Source organism: Myxine glutinosa, chromosome 4, assembly GCF_964187855.1.
Source record: "Myxine glutinosa chromosome 4, kmMyxGlut1.1, whole genome shotgun sequence".
Lineage (NCBI taxonomy): Eukaryota > Metazoa > Chordata > Myxini > Myxiniformes > Myxinidae > Myxine > Myxine glutinosa.
The window spans coordinates 70511880-70527904 of NC_136264.1; the positions used below are offsets into that span (position 1 = coordinate 70511880).

General features: G+C 44.9%; 1 protein-coding gene across 7 annotated transcripts in view; it reads right to left on the reverse strand.

Moving 5' to 3' along the window:
* Positions 1-16025, reverse strand: part of LOC137416428 (uncharacterized) — a 58903-nt gene that overhangs the window by 3948 nt on the left and 38930 nt on the right. For all 7 annotated transcript variants that reach the window (XM_068102012.2, XM_068102015.2, XM_068102013.2 and 4 more), the window contains 3 exons: positions 15988-16025; positions 14038-14209; positions 7628-7785 (listed from right to left, as the gene is read on the reverse strand). The exon at positions 15988-16025 is cut by the window's right edge and continues 776 nt beyond it. In XM_068102012.2, coding sequence (XP_067958113.1) covers positions 7628-7785; positions 14038-14209; positions 15988-16025 — 368 coding nt within the window. The remainder of the gene's footprint in view (positions 1-7627; positions 7786-14037; positions 14210-15987) is intronic.

Here is a 16025-nt window from a genome sequence, read left to right on the forward strand (position 1 = left end):
TGATGAATCACCCTGCCTGTGAAACACCGACATGACAGGTTATAGCTGGGTCCGGGATTCAAACCCAGGCTGGACAGTTTAGAGTCAAGTGTGCGTACCTCCAGTCCAGGCCATCCTGCCAACTTGTATGCTGCATACAGGTGAAATATAAAGCGCGAGATATTTTTATATATACTGTATATTTAAAAAAAAATTGGTGTGGTTTTTGGCGGGCTGGAACGGATTAATAGCATTTCAATGCATTTTAATGGGGAAATTTAATTTGAGAAACGAGCAAATTGAGTTACGAGCTCGGTCACAGAACGAATTAAACTCGTAAGTCAAGGTTTCACTGTATACATATATATATATGTATATATATATATATTGTTACAGATCGCGGATTAAGATGTTATTTACCGAGCGGTGGTATTGCCGCGACCTAACAGGATCCCTGACTCACCCGATTCACCCAGAACTTTGGCCGTATCGCACCACAGCTGCCCAATAGGGAAAAGACAAAGGCGACGAATGCAAAGAGGAAAACGAAGGCAAAGAAAGGTTTGGAAATACGACTGAATTTATTGACTATTTACACACAAGCAAAAAGGAGCAATCAAGTTTATTTACAACACATAAGACGCAGGTGACACAGTGCAAATTCTAGCTTACCTACAGACTTAATTAAATACCCAGGGACAGAACAAACAAAACAAACTCACGTATACAAGAAGGGTGGAAAGGCAGGAGGTGGATGGCTGGAGGGAGAGGGAGGTCCAAGGGGGTCCCGCAGCACAACCAGCGCGTTTAGCAGCCGCCGTTCAGGCCAGGCCCCACGCTGCTGTTTTGGCTGCTGTGTACGTCGCGTGCTTTGCCAGGCCTTGTCCGACTCGTCTGGTCCAAACCCTCAACTCTTTCTTGGTTCACTCACTCCTCACCACTGACTCCTCACCGCAACCAACTGACCACCGACTCCACTGACTGACTCTTCACGACTCTCTCTTGACGACCAACTCCCTCTGGCAACCGAGTCAGACCAACTCAAAGTGCATCTCTCTTGGGAACGCCCCCACCGTGGGTTATATAGGCCCCGCCCCTCAACCTTTGCGAACCTCCCCCAAACGTTCTCTCCCCGCCCTCTCAAGCCAAACCCCTTGTTCATGGTTGGTCGAGTGGGGCTGGATCACTCCTCCCCTCTCTGACGAGGTGGGGACCCGCCTTTCTTCTCCGACTCAAGCACATGGTCAATGGCGGTTATTGGAGGGGAGGTGATTGAGAATTGAGGGCCCAGCAATGACGAGAGGGGATGTAATATGGAAATGGAGGTTTTGGGGATGGGAAGGAAAGGGAGATTTTGGGGATGGGAAGGAAAGGGGATCTATTCTCTTTCACTGGTGCAATGGAGTATTTCAATTAATGGAAGACAGCCTTACACTAATACACATAATAAGGATATAACTGTCAAAAAAAGATATATCGTGTCCTGCATGTATGTTTTATGGACTAACTACGGGAACGCCCTTTGACCTTTATACAACCACAAACGGAGGGAGGAGGGGTGATATTTTACAACAACCTTTTACAACAACATTTTACCACAACAATAAAATAAAAAAACATTCTCATATCCACAACAATATATATATATATATATATATATATATATATATACATACATACATACATACTAGTTGGGTCACCCGTGGGAATCCCACGGGCATGGACGTGTGAGACATTTGGACATCTTGATTTGGATGCTGCACATTAAATTTTACAAAATGGTTACTGGCAATTCATCAGATCCAGAAATGGTGTAATGAACACAATTTATTTATTTCACATAATATGTGACCCCTCACTCCTCTCCACCTGACACTCTCCTCTCTCCACTCTCACGCCTCTCCAATCCCACTCCTCCTCACACTGCCTTCCAATACCTCCTCACACTCCCCTCCAATACCTCCTCACACTCCTCTCCAATCCCTCTCACTCCTCTCCAATCCCTCTCACTCCTCTCCAATTCCTCACACTCCTCTCCAATTCCTCACACTCCTCTCCAATTCCTCACACTCCCCTCCAATCCCTCACACTCCCCTCCAATCCCTCACACTCCTCTCCAATCCCTCACACTCCTCTCCAATCCCTCACACTCCTCTCCAATCCCCCACAATCCTCTCCAATCCCCCACACTCCTCTCCAATTCCTCATACTCCCCTCCAATCGTGCCTCACTCGCCTCTCAAATCACGCCTCACTCTCCTCTCCAATCGCGCCTCACTCGCCTCTCCAATTGGCCTTCACTCTCCAACCCCTCACTCCTCTCCAACTCCTCTCAAATACCTCCTCACACTCCTCTCAAATACCTCCTCACACTCCTCTCCAATACCTCCTCACACTCTCCAATCCCTCACACTCCTCTCCAATCCCTCACACTCCTCTCCAATCCCTCACACTCCTCTCCAATCACTCACACTCCTCTCCAATCACTCACACTCCTCTCCAATTCCTCACACTCCTCTCCAATCCCTCACACTCCCCTCCAATCCCTCACACTCCCCTCCAATCCCTCACACTCCTCTCCAATCCCTTACACTCCTCTCCAATCCCTCACACTCCTCTCCAATCCCTCACACTCCTCTCCAATCCCTCACACTCCTCTCCAATCCCTCACACTCCTCTCCAATCCCCCACACTCCTCTCCAATCCCCCACACTCCTCTCCAATTCCTCACACTCCCCTCCAATGGCACCTCACTCACCTCTCTGATCACGCCTCACTCTCCTCTCCAATCACGCCTCACTCGCCTCTCCAATCGGTCCTCACTCTCCAACCCCTCGCTCCTCTCCAACTCCTCTCCTATACCTCCTCACACTCCTCTCAAATACCTCCTCACACTCCTCTCAAATACCTCCTCACACTCCTCTCAAATACCTCCTCACACTCCTCTCCAATACCTCCTCACACTCCTCTCCAATACCTCCTCACACTCCTCTCCAATACCTCCTCACACTCCTCTCCAATATCTCCTCACACTCCTCTCCAATCGCTCCTCACTCGCCTCTCCAATCGCTCCTCACTCGCCTCTCCAATCGCTCCTCACTCGCCTCTCCAATCGCTCCTCACTCGCGTCTCCAATCGCTCCTCACTCGCCTCTCCAATCGCTCACTCGCCTCTCCAATCGCTCACTCGCCTCTCCATTCGCCTCTCACTCGCCTCTACAATCGCTCCTCACTCGCCTCTCCAATCGCTCCTCACTCTCCTCTCCAATCGGCTTTTTCCCATCTCGTTTCTCTCTTTTTCTCCCGTCTCGTTCTTTTTCTTGCTGCATCATGTTCAAGTTTGCATTGACGTTCGTCGACGGACTCGTTCACCTATCTCATTCGTTTTCTTGCTGCATCCTGTTCAAGTCTGCGTTCTTCATCGATCGTCTCATTCATTTTGGAAATGGAAGTTTCCACGCAACGCATGAATTGTCACAATCCTCAAGAGGAAGTATCTCGTAATCATCAAATGACAAATGGCAAGTAAATTACATTGTGAAAATTAAAGATTTCAAATAAACCTATTTAAAGTGTATGCACACATAACTAATAAAATAAAAAAACGAATAAATATCTCTCGGTAATTTCCTGAAACACATTTTACTTCCGGATAATAATGTTGAATGAAATAAGAACGAAGAAATATATGTCGTTTTGTGACAAATGTCATCAAAAGTAAAAGTAATATATCTTAACGGAAAAGAAAAAGCGAATTTTTAATATTTGTCGACATTTTTCCCGACTGTTATTTTAGGCGGTGTGTTTTCGTGTATCATCGTGGCGCGATTTTTATAAATATGTCTCGGCAATTTCCCGTGTGTGCGTCGCGTGAATGTTCTCAATTATTTCTGACACCGAGTCTAAAATCACCGATAAAAATTAAATCAGATGGTGAATTCGAGATAAATCGTGAGGGTGACTCAATGAATGGGCTTTATTTTACAGGCCTTTGAGAAATAATTTCGTTCAATAAATGGAAACTTTCATGGGATTCTCTTCCCGTTTTTTTTCAACCGAGTCTAAAACTATGTTAGCGACTGTTAAAAATGAAATGATATATCGAATTAGAGTTGAAATAAACCTGTGTGAGAGAGAAAGACAGCACGGGCCGAACTAAACAGGCCTCAAAGCTATTCGAGTTAATAAAATGGTGGATATTTGTTTACATGAAGCCTCTTCAAGAATGGGTGGAGCTACTCTGCAAACGGAGTAAGCCACACCCCCGGATAGACAGAATCACCATAGTATATATATATATCAGAGATAACTGTCCTTTCATTTGTTTGCGGTTACGCCGATTGGCTAGGTGTGCTGTGATTGGCTCCTGGCAAGACAATCGTATAGGTTTATTTAAAACTGATATTCAAGATCTGATTTAATATTTTTCTGATCGAAACCCATGAGCTAAATAATTATGTCGAAATCCACAGTGAAATCGGAAAGAAATTCGGAAAAAACGATTTTTTAAACCCCATATAATTAAATTATATGCTCAGTGGGACGTGAGGTAAAATTGTTCCAAACAGAAGTGCTATATTCACAATCGCCATGAGTTCCCTATAACTTTTCTCATCAGTGTGAAAAGACCAACAAGCACGATTAAAAGCATCATCAAATGTGGAAAGGTTGCAGCCCATCGGCATCAGGCATTCTGAGGCACATCGTTTATGTAGGCCCCAGGCTTCAAGCCTTCCGACCTATAGGATAATTCCTTTATGGCCCAGTGGAATTGGAATCAATCTAAGCTATATAAACAAGATTTATTATATATGCACATAAGCAATAGCAATATTTTGGCTTCATTACATAACCCGAGTTGTTATTTTTTGGAGGCATCAAGCCGGCGTTCTGTGACTATGCACCGCCCGTGTTTTAAAATTATTTCGGAAGCAATCAAGGCTGTGCTTATATACGCCATAGGTTTGTGCATTTTGCCTCAACTACTGAAGCACAACAAAGAAATCCCGCCTCACGTTTTGACCCGTTTATGTTAAGTATCCCATTTCGACCTGTTCCCGTATCCCATTCCAGTATTGCAAATAATTAATCGGACGTAATCCTAACTTTGTGTGTATAATACTCTGTGGTGTGTTGAGGTTTGTGCACCCGTTAGATTATACTTTTATGATACATTTTAACGTATACAATATACTGTAATACAACATGGAATCACAGTTTCTTTATTAACAGTGTGTTAAGGATTAAGATACGACCTCGGTTGACACAAGTCATAACAGGATGACCTTGAGGTACGCACACTGATCTCTAAGCTGTCTAGCCTGGGTTTGGATCTCGGCCCAGCTATAAAATGTCATCCTGATGTTTCACAGACTGAGTGAGTGGGGGAGGGGGAGAGGTGTGGGGAGAGGTGTGGGGAGAGAGGGGATTGGAGGAGGGAGTGGGGAAAGGGGGGAGTGGGGAGTGGGGAGGGAATCCGCTTAATAGGTCTTTCCACAGTATGGCATTCCAATTACAAAATAAATACCAAAAAGAATGATAACATTGTAAGAGCATATATTAATTAATACTAATAATATTAACAACAATGATAAGAGTCGTATTAATTGGCAATAATAATAACGAACGTATAATCCTTCACCCCAGCCTGGTGTTGGCTTAGCGGTTCAGGTGCCGGCTTGGGATCCTAGGATCCTGGGTTCCAATCCTGGTCGATCGCTGAATTAACGCCAGGGGGGTTGACTCAGCCTGTCGTCCTTCCGAGGTCGTCAAATTGAGTACCAGTTCACTAGTAATTCCCTGTGTGTCTCAAGATGCGACTAACAGGGTTGGCAGCAGGAAGGGCATCCGGCCGTAAAACATCGCTTCAAAAAGGGGACCACGGTGCCCGAAAAAGGCCAACCCCTGCCCTGCGGGGAAAATGGCCTCTAAAGGTGGTTCTGTATAATCCTTCACCCCCACCCCCCTACCCTTCCTTCTCTCACCCCACCCCAAGCACATCTGGGCTTGGTGAAAGATAAGCTAATACCTAAGCAGTACAGCAGGCAGGTATCGCGACACGACTGAGTTAAAATTTGTTCCAATGGACCAACGGGCCCATTTGCTGTGAAAATTGGGTGCTTTATTCGTGTTCATAGTGAGTTTTGTGGGAATAAGAGGGGTGTGGAGGCCCGTCCTTGACTTTTGCCCAGGGTCCCAGAATGACTAAGCCCCCCCCCCCCCCCCGACTACATGTACATTGTAAGGATAATCCCATCCCGTATTGTAATAAGCATCTACATGTCTAGTATTGTACTGTACATCTGGACACGAGAATTTAAAAAAAATTTTTTCGTGATTCTTCACCATTGAGAGATGCGGCCAAAAATGATACATAGCATGGTATTTCAAAAAGTTGTGGATGAGTTATGACAAAACTAGGTGGATGTGTTGGTTAGGAGAGAAGAACAAGCCGATTAGATTTTGGTTCAGTCCCGAATCCAGATCCGGCCTATCAGTGGGATACAAATTGGAAACTGTTCAGTCTAGCGGAGGTATGCTCTCTACCGAGTGCCATTCTCATTACTACAATAATTACAGAGAAGTATTACATCAAAATACCACTAAACTCCACATTTACCACGTTCTAGCTCTATGATTTACGACTTTACCAGTTGTTATTGCCGAGTCTTTCTTCGACGTCGTCCCAATTGTTGTGAACACCAGGTGTTCTGATGTGACTGATGTCATCACCAATTTCCACCTCGGCTTCATACATGTATGGTCATACAGCATCTTCTGCATAATGATTTTGACTATCGCCATAATCAGAGGATTCCTGATCAGGAAAAAAATCCAATTTTTTTTTTGATCAGTTAAAAAAAAAAAAAACTTCAGCAAATTAACTTTCTGACGAGTCTGAAGCGAATTGCGCAGCCATTATCCATTGCGCACCGAGACAACCTTTCCCTCAATTATGTGACGCTGATGACGTCAGTACCATCGTGGTTTTCTGGAATTTTTAGGAGTGGTACCTGCCGGGTTTACATTTGTAACTAACACCTTAAAAAAATTATTCAAAGTAAAAAACACATTCCGTTCTTTGTTTATTACTTAAAAATCAATATAATCACGTAAAAATAAATTATATATAATAAGATAATTTAGAAAAATTTCTGTGGAACTTTAAATTCCTTCAGCTGTTCTCAAGTAGGCCTACCACATTTTACCTGATATGAACTTTGATGCCGAAACCAGTTTGTCTTTGCACGATAACATGGACTTACACCAACTTTGGTCAAAATCCCATCACTGGTTCAGAAATTAGCTCAGTACGGTAACAAAAATTTGACTGAACAGGACCTCTGACCTTTGACCTCTTGACCCCATAATCTAATCTGTTTATATTTATATAATTATACATACTCGTACCAAATTTGACTTAGTTCCCTTCAGCTGTTCTTAAGTTAGCGTGGTAATGAAAACCTATTACAGAGTCTAACCTTTGACCTCTTGACTCCAAAATTAAATAAGTTAATCTTTGCATCATACTACATACTTATACCAACTTTGGTCAAAATCCCATCGCTGGTTCACAAGTTATCGTGGTAAAAGGACCCTGGTTTGTCATTATGGTGCGAGGAACTCGGGGCACCCAGCGCTGCGACTTACCGGTGTGTGTGCGCCGATGAGCTTTCAAGTGCGAGCTTTTCGTGTAAACCTTGTTGCAGCCGTGAAAGTCGCAGCGATGGACACGCTTGCGGCGCTGCGAGTCGGGCGATTCACATTCACGTGCACGCAGATGGGCAAGTCCCAAAGGGGAATCGAGTCTTTCCATTGAAATGAGATGGGAGTAGGGGAGACAAAAAGAGAAGGGCAAACAGTGAATGTAAAGACCACATAAGTAGTCGAAAAAAATGTCTGAGAGCTGCGGAAAGGTAGTACAGGATACCACATGCAGGGACACAAAACAAACTACATGAATATTTGGGAGGAAGCAAGTTATTGCCGGGACCTGACCAAATTCCAATCTCCTGCTCTAACCTACAAGGGGCACAGCTGCACTCCCAACAATGATGCAACCCAGCAGCCAGGTGCTGCAGACAAAACGATGATGCTGAACCCTTGAGAAGTTAAGATGTAATCTAGTTCAGCAAGGGGATGTGAGAGGTGATGTTAACAAAGTAAAAGCTATGAAGGGGAGACTATTTGTGTTATGTACACGCTCCGCTCGTTGCAATTCCAAAGCAAGTCAGCAAGCTGCGCTGTTCCACAACCGGAATGGCACCTCTCGTGGTCTCGTTGAACTGCGCTCTTTATACGAGTGGCATGCAATCGCAGTTCAATCTCAAGGTCTTTTGACTTTTAAGGAACACATCCATTTTATGTTCATAGTAGCATGTGTTCGTTGATACTCGTGCAACCCACCATTGGTGGTTTTAAATAAACCAATGAAAAAAATGGACAAAATTCTGCTCCCGCTATATCCGTGATTTACATTTTATCCCTCTCGTCCCAATTCTACCTTCCAACTTCCTAATCTCTTCCTTGAGCTTACTCCTCCATCTTGCCTCCGTCCAAAGCACTTCCTCTCTCTCATGTCCATTTAATCAAATTTTTTAATGTAGCCTCCTTTAATCAAATCCCTCTTCAACTCTATTCCAAAAAATATACCTGGTCAAAAATGTCCACACAGGATCCTCCTACAATGTTTTTTTTTTGCTTTCCTCATATCCTTTTTGATGCACTTCTTGTCCACTTGCATGCCTGTTTTACCGCTAACCCTATCATCTACCTCCTATCGACGAATCATCCCCAAATAACCCCCCACCGAGTCTCGCCCACAAAAACTATTTCATTCCCCAAGCACTTCTCTGTCATTTCCTCCGTAATGCCTCCACCCCACCACCCCTCACCCTGTTTTGCAGACATCCGTGCCCTCACGGCCCCTCTGCATACCACAGTAGTGCAGTGGAGGGAAAGCAGCCAAGGGGAGGGGTGGTGAAAAGAGGATAGCAAGACAAACAATGGGCCCACATCGGGAAAGAGTATGCCGAAAGAGGTTCTCAGAGGTCCAGAGGTCACAATTCAAATAGATGCCTCAAACTATCTCGCCAATGACAAGGGTATGGCCTACGGGCGAGTCTGCAGTTTCATGGCTATGGCTTTAAAGACTAAAATTTTGACAAAACAAAACTAAAAAATGACAATAGTTATGTAATCTCATGTCACAATAATCACAGAGGCATCTTAATTGGGTGCCAATGTCCCTACGGGGCTAGAGTTAGAAACATCTATTATATTGATGGCAAAAATAGTAAATTGTGGGTAGCAGTTCCTGCTTTTAACATCAATATCCACTCTGCTGCCGCTCATCGTATTCCTTATTTTCAATTATATCTAGGGTGAGCTGACCAACCACAAGTTGCACTAGCCATGATCAAATCATCATGTAATACACACAGCATGAGGTTTCCCACAGACCACGTCAATGTCCTGCTGCTTTGATACAAAGCTCGGATCCTATCTTACTATAATTCACCAAATGTCCGTCCGTCTGTCTGTCCGTCCGTCAGTCCGTTTGAAGGTACCGCAAAAACGGCTGAACCGATCGCAACGATATTTTGGGTGGGTAATCCTGGGATCTCCTGGAGTAAAATAGGGTATATTGTTTTTCCAATTTCAGCTTTGGCCTCCAGCATTTTCAGGTTTGGACTCCCACATAACGTTATTTTCCCAGGTGCCGCACAAACGGCTGCACCGATCGGACTCGGTGACCACGGACAAAGACCTTTTATAATGTTACGGATCCCGGATTTAGAGGAATTACTCTTCATGTCATTGCTTATTAATGTTTATTATATTAAAGGTTGTTGTGGTTAAAGGGTTAGAGAGGCTCCGGATAACAGGAGACCGGAAACGGGATAGTGAACCGGAAGAAGAAAAAGACACGAGGTCCGGGAGAAGCGGCGATCTTCTTCTTCCTCGCCCAGCTCCGACGCGAGCGGTGTCGATATTGAGCAGCGTGGGGGACGCTGCGTTTGAAAGCCCGTCTGGCGAAAGGAGTTACCTGCGCGGGGTAATTACCGATTAGACGTCAAGTTGCCGTGGGTTCGTGCACGGAACCAAGCGTCCGGCACAGTTCGCCTCAACGTCTACAAGGACGCGTACGGGTCGCACCTTGGGCCTCGCGCGCTTTGCCAGCCGCGCTTTGCTTTGCCCGCTTTGCTTTGCAAGGAGGTGTGCGCTGCAGCAGCTGTTCCCGGTACGCGACGTGCACGTTTGGAACACGTCAGCCAGGGGTTCGTTCAACCGCCCATGTGCGGAGAAGTCGACCTTCACCTTGGTCTGGAGGGGCCCAGAGACATTGTGAGGGACAGTGACCATTGAGGGGTCATGAGTGGGGAAAGGGGGGAAATTTATGAGATGGCCATCTTAGTAAGATTGTTGATGGATTGTTGATTGCTGATGATGGATGGAGAATATATTATTAAGTAATCCGGATCCTTGGTGTGGGGTTTCTTATTGACTTGAATTATTGTGTCTTTCATATTGATTGCGCTACGAAAGCGTATAAATCAGATATCTTTCTGGCGGGGTCCTCCCACGGTCCGGGGGTCACCAAGACCAGGTAGTTACCGGGAGGACCACGTAACAATAAGGACATGGGTTGAATCCCTGCTTGAGAGAATGCCAATCCCCTCCCCGCCATCACGGTCATCTTTCCAACTCACAATCCCACAAGATATGTGGAAAGGACGACCCAAAACCAATTATCTTCTTTTTGATTCATATATAAACATCATTAAAAGTAAATAATGACCTCGGCCAAAGTTCAAATGACGTGAGTTTAATCTCTACATGAGAGAATTCCACATAGCTATTTGGGTGGTGTATACGCTAACAGATCGCTGTCTCCATTGATATTGCCAAGGCCGTAACACCTATCGGCTCAAAATCCTTTTAACTGTTCACTTGGTAGTTTTTACAATGAAGGAAACATAAACAATGTTGTTAAAAGTTTATTTTGTGATTAATTTGTGATTGGAGTTATGTTGTTTGGAATGAAAAAAAGAGATATCGAGTTCAAGGGAATGACGACATGCCGTGATGGTTTCTACTTTCGAAACGTGAACTTCGTGGATCGCCATATGCAGATTCGCCACGGTCCCACGATCGATGTTTCCATACGTGAACGTACCCGTTTGTTTGCGAACGGGTACGTTTTTCATGGAAGTCCTTCACGAACTTGCTGTCCATGTCTGACGTGCGACTGAAGGTGCTACAGGAATGTGGAATTTATTGGTTTCATGCTTTAGCATTCGCCATAACTGCATTGCCTGTTTGCTTCTGGCCTCCCACCCGTGCGTGCGTAGCATGGGTATCTCACTAGTTACTCTAATTACATGACAAATGCACACTTGATTGGCAGTTGGCATTTCAAGACTCGGTAAAGCACGATTTTTGATAACCCACAGCCAATGCCAATGTAAGCTGAGTCTATGGGGCCTCTCACTCTCGCATCACAGACAGGTCGGTGGTCTCTGTGTCTTCTACTGCCTCCTTTCTGGTCTTGCACCCTCTGCTCTTTCCAGGTGCACGCGGTCCACCAACAACTCCTTCTGGTGAAACTACCGAAATCCAGAATCACTGCTCATCCCCACTCATTTGTTCCTCTTTTTTTTTTACTGCCTGTGGAACCAGGTTTCACCTTGTCTTCAATCTCATTCTTCTCTCCAGGTCTTCAAGACAACTGTTCACCACCATCTCATCATTCCCCATCCAAAACCATGATCAATCCTACCCCCATTAGCCCCCCATCCCCAAGCCCACCTAGTTCCAAATTTCCAGTTTTTCCATCTTTCCATCTTGTCCACCCCATGCGCCTGCCCCTACCCCTCATTCCTCCCCACATCCCTTATTTGTCCAAGTCTCCCTCTAATTTTTCCCTCGGCCCTGCTGTTGGCATCTCCCTCCCTCTCTTTCTGTTGTTCTTTTTGCTCTGTTGCATCCAGGTCTGTTCTGTGTTCTAGCTGTTCCATGAGCCTCGACTTTGTATACAAAAAATAAAATAAATGCATTTACAGGAGAAAACCACTGGCAGGGATTCTAATAATTTACTTTTAGACCTATAATGAAAAGTTAATTAAAGACCAAAACACCTTATACATGAGCATCCCTAATATTAAGTTCCCCCATGGGTGAAATCGGCACAAGGTAGTCAGGAGCCCATTCTAAAAATATGACTTCATGACACCAGCTCGCCCATATTTTGTGTAAAATCCCAGTTTTTCCATTTTGCGAGTTCCATTGCACGCAAGGCATGCGGTCCGCCCCCGATCACTGTGCCGCTACAAGCTGGTGGAGGAAGTAAAACTATCCAAAAACAAAATAGTTTTTGTAACATTTATCGTCCCATAGTCATGCCAATAATTAGGCTTTTCCGACTCAAGGGTGCATAATTTCAAAGTTGTGAGGTATCAAATTTAGAGTTTAAGTCGCAAAGTCAATCCAGCAAAGTTAACCTTGCACAGCAGCTCAGGCTCACACCAATTTCCCCTCCCTCTCTAGCCATATGGTTCACTGCTAACTCTTTTGCACAAGTGGCCCTACCCCCTCCAACGCTCCCTACCAACTGTTCTTCCTACAGACACCGAGGCACAGGAGATAAGGAACAGGAGGGGCCAGAGAACCATTTGAAATGGAACAGGGTGCGGCCAAATATGGGCTGAGGAGAGAGACAAACCACTCCTTATGGGTAAACAGGCTGCCTGGCCCGACTCCCACCCTCTTGGCAAACACGGTGGCTTTTGTCAAGAGCTTGCCTCGCCATGCCTCAACTCCCTTTCCGCTCTTTCCCCCAACCTCGCCGTAGCACACCCGTTGTCTGTCTCTGGTTCCCTCCCCCACCCCCACGCTATACTTCCAAATCTCATTCCTGCCTCCTCATCATCATCTCATTCGTCCTATCCCTCAAATATATCTCCCAACAAAAATGAGTCACTACTGTATTTCTTGGCCCCCTGTTCTCCACACTCGTAGCAAATACTTGATGTGATGGCTGTGCTATACCTACCAGATAATCCCATACTTTATGGGATCTTCTTCTTTCGTATGTAGCACAAGGCTGTGGGGTAGCATCATTGGCCGAGGATGCAGCTGTGACACTGATGCAATGCCCTCTGTAGGTTAGAGTAGGAATTTGTAATTTGTTCAGAGTGTAGGTGATAGCTTGCCCACTCTTTGTGAAGTACACCTGGGAGCTTTAACATTCACCGACTAATGCTAGCAGACAGGACACCAGTTTAACGTCCACCCAAAGGACAACACACACATTGATGAATCACCATTTTTTGTTGCTCTTTAGCGGCCACTATTATCCCACCTTGCGGGGTTGGCTGGGGGAAGCTTGGCCCAGGTCTTTCATGAACCTGTCTGGCTAGGCCTGACTTTCGAATTTTGGCATGGTGCCGGCAATATTTGCGAAGGACACCATGGGATCTTTAACGTCCACCAACCCATCCTGGCAGACGGGACTTCCAGTTTAAGGTCCATCCAAGGGACGGCACCCACATTGATGAATCACCCTACCTGTGATACACCGGGATGACAGTTTATAACTGGGTCGGAATTTGAATCCAGGCTTAGAGGTGAGTGTGCATACCACTAGGCCATCCTGCCAGCCCACCTTATGAGATGAATCTCAAGACAAAAGTGATTGCATGGTGCAGCTTGTGAAAAGTTTAAAAAAAAATTCAAACCAATTAGCATGAAGTCTTGATAACACTAAAGGATTTGTCTATAGTGAAAGAAAAAGCATAAACAAAATGGTGAAGGGGAGTAATCATAATCGAGAATTAATGGGGAGTAACAGATGTAAATTAAAAAACAGGATGGACAGATTAAAAAGGAAAGACTAGAAAGAAAAACAAAATCTTCATCTAAAATGTTAAAAACAAACAATATTGAAATCTGAAACAAAACAATAAACAAACAAACAAAAAAAGTGAGCAAGACAAAGTAGGGTGGGTAGAGGAAGAAGAAAACTACCATTGACCAACAGTGAAAGAGGAAGAGCTTACTCGTGTACAGCCTGCTGGTAGGTCAAATTGAGATCATTTTCGTGATCTTCATCTTTGATATCGACAGACTCATCCACTCTCCCTTTTTCCTCCTCTTCCTCATCAACTTCACTCTCACTCTCCTGTTTTACCCTCGGTGATAACTCAAGGCCAGAATCCACCGACTGAGATGCTGAAAAAGATGCAAACAAATCTTAGAACTGCCTCAGAACAGGAGCAATAATAGAACAAAAACATTCGAAGGAAAAACTGAGAGGTAGTGAAGATTTTCTTACAGATTAGAAACCTAATAAAGTGTAGGCGTGTGCTAGATCCATCAGCTTGATGGATTTGATGCATATACACATACACACACAAAGCGATTTACCGATGCGCAAACATGAGTTATATTCTATTCTAACTGTAGGTACTGGTAGTTTTGAAAAATATCTACCAAAAACTTGGAAACAGGATGAGGGCATTTGGACCACCATGGCTGCAACTTTATCAAAACCAGACTAATTCAATCCATCATTTTGTTTACTCATTTTCACTGGAGTGGCAGCCAGCAGGGGAGTGGAGGAGGAGGAGGAGGAGGAGAAGGAGGAGGAGGGGGAGGAGGAGGAGGAGGAGGAGGAGAAGGAGGAGGAGGAGGAGGAGGAGGAGGGGGAGGAGGAGGAGGAGGAGGGGGAGGAGGACGACGACGACGACGACGAGGAGAAGTGAGGGGGAGGAAAGTGGGGTAGGCACACCCAACGACGGTGTTTCTTGGGGTATAAATAGGTGAGGTGTGACAGAACACACACACGACAGCACGCTTACCTTTTGACGAGACCCTCTCAAACATCGCAATTGCTACACTAGTACACAACAACTGCAAATGGTCAAGTACCCCTCTATCCTCAATTCCTATAAAATCCCATCTCCTTAAAGCCACTCGTACTTGGTTTAGCTCGCCCCGGCCTGCTCCTATAATTGAGCGTACCCTCTGATCACGTAGATCAATATTCTAGGATATCAGGTACCACGTGTCGATTTGTTCGTAGGCTCTAAATGTCCTTGCGATCCATATAAAAGTACACGGATGAGTGTTAACGTGTCCTTATCTTGCACGTCACGTATGTATAACTTCCATCATGCGACTTGCTTGGTGGAATTGATTTATTTACTTATTTAATTAATCTTGGACTAGTTTAAAAAATGAATATGAATGATCTTCTACTTGTATGTGTGGTGTAAGATGCCTTGCGGGCCCCATGACAATCATGGTTCCCTGTTTGAGGCAATGTTTTATGGCCGGATGCCCTTCCTGACACCAACCCTTAGTCGCCTCTTACAATGCGCAGGGATACGGTGTACCTATTCTAAACTGGGGTACACACCGGGATCATTCATCCCAGCAAGCTGGTACTCAATTTGCCGACCTCGGAAGGATGACAGGCTGAGTCAACTCCCCTGGCGTTAATTTAGCGATCAACCGGGATTCGAACCCAGGATCATAGGATCCCAAGCCTGCACCCTAACCGCTAAGCCAACACCAGGCATGGACTAGTTTAAGAAATCCTTCATTCACAATGATTGTGAACACCATGCAACGATGATATCTGTGTTTTAATAAATGTATTGAACCCAAAAGGCAATACTCAACAGCAACAGCTCAGAATCATTAACGGTGCTGTGTTGACGAGTTTAATGAAATAAAGTTTGCCCGTGTCCACATAGTTAGACTTTAGTGGCGTCATCACCATGATCATTCCACATGGTTGGAACTGATCAATCCAAGAGGTCATGGTACCAGACGATCGAGTTCCATTCCTCTTGCCCGACTTGCATGAAGCACAGAAACCCACAACAAAATAAAGTCAGCAGTAACTGCAACTGTCAAGTACCAAAATACTAACAGAACCAAATTAAACAAGAGAAACCATTCAATGAATTAGCAAGAAGTACCGAGAGCTGAGCCATACTCACCTTTTAACTTTCCTCTCTCTTCCAATGGTGTTGGGCTC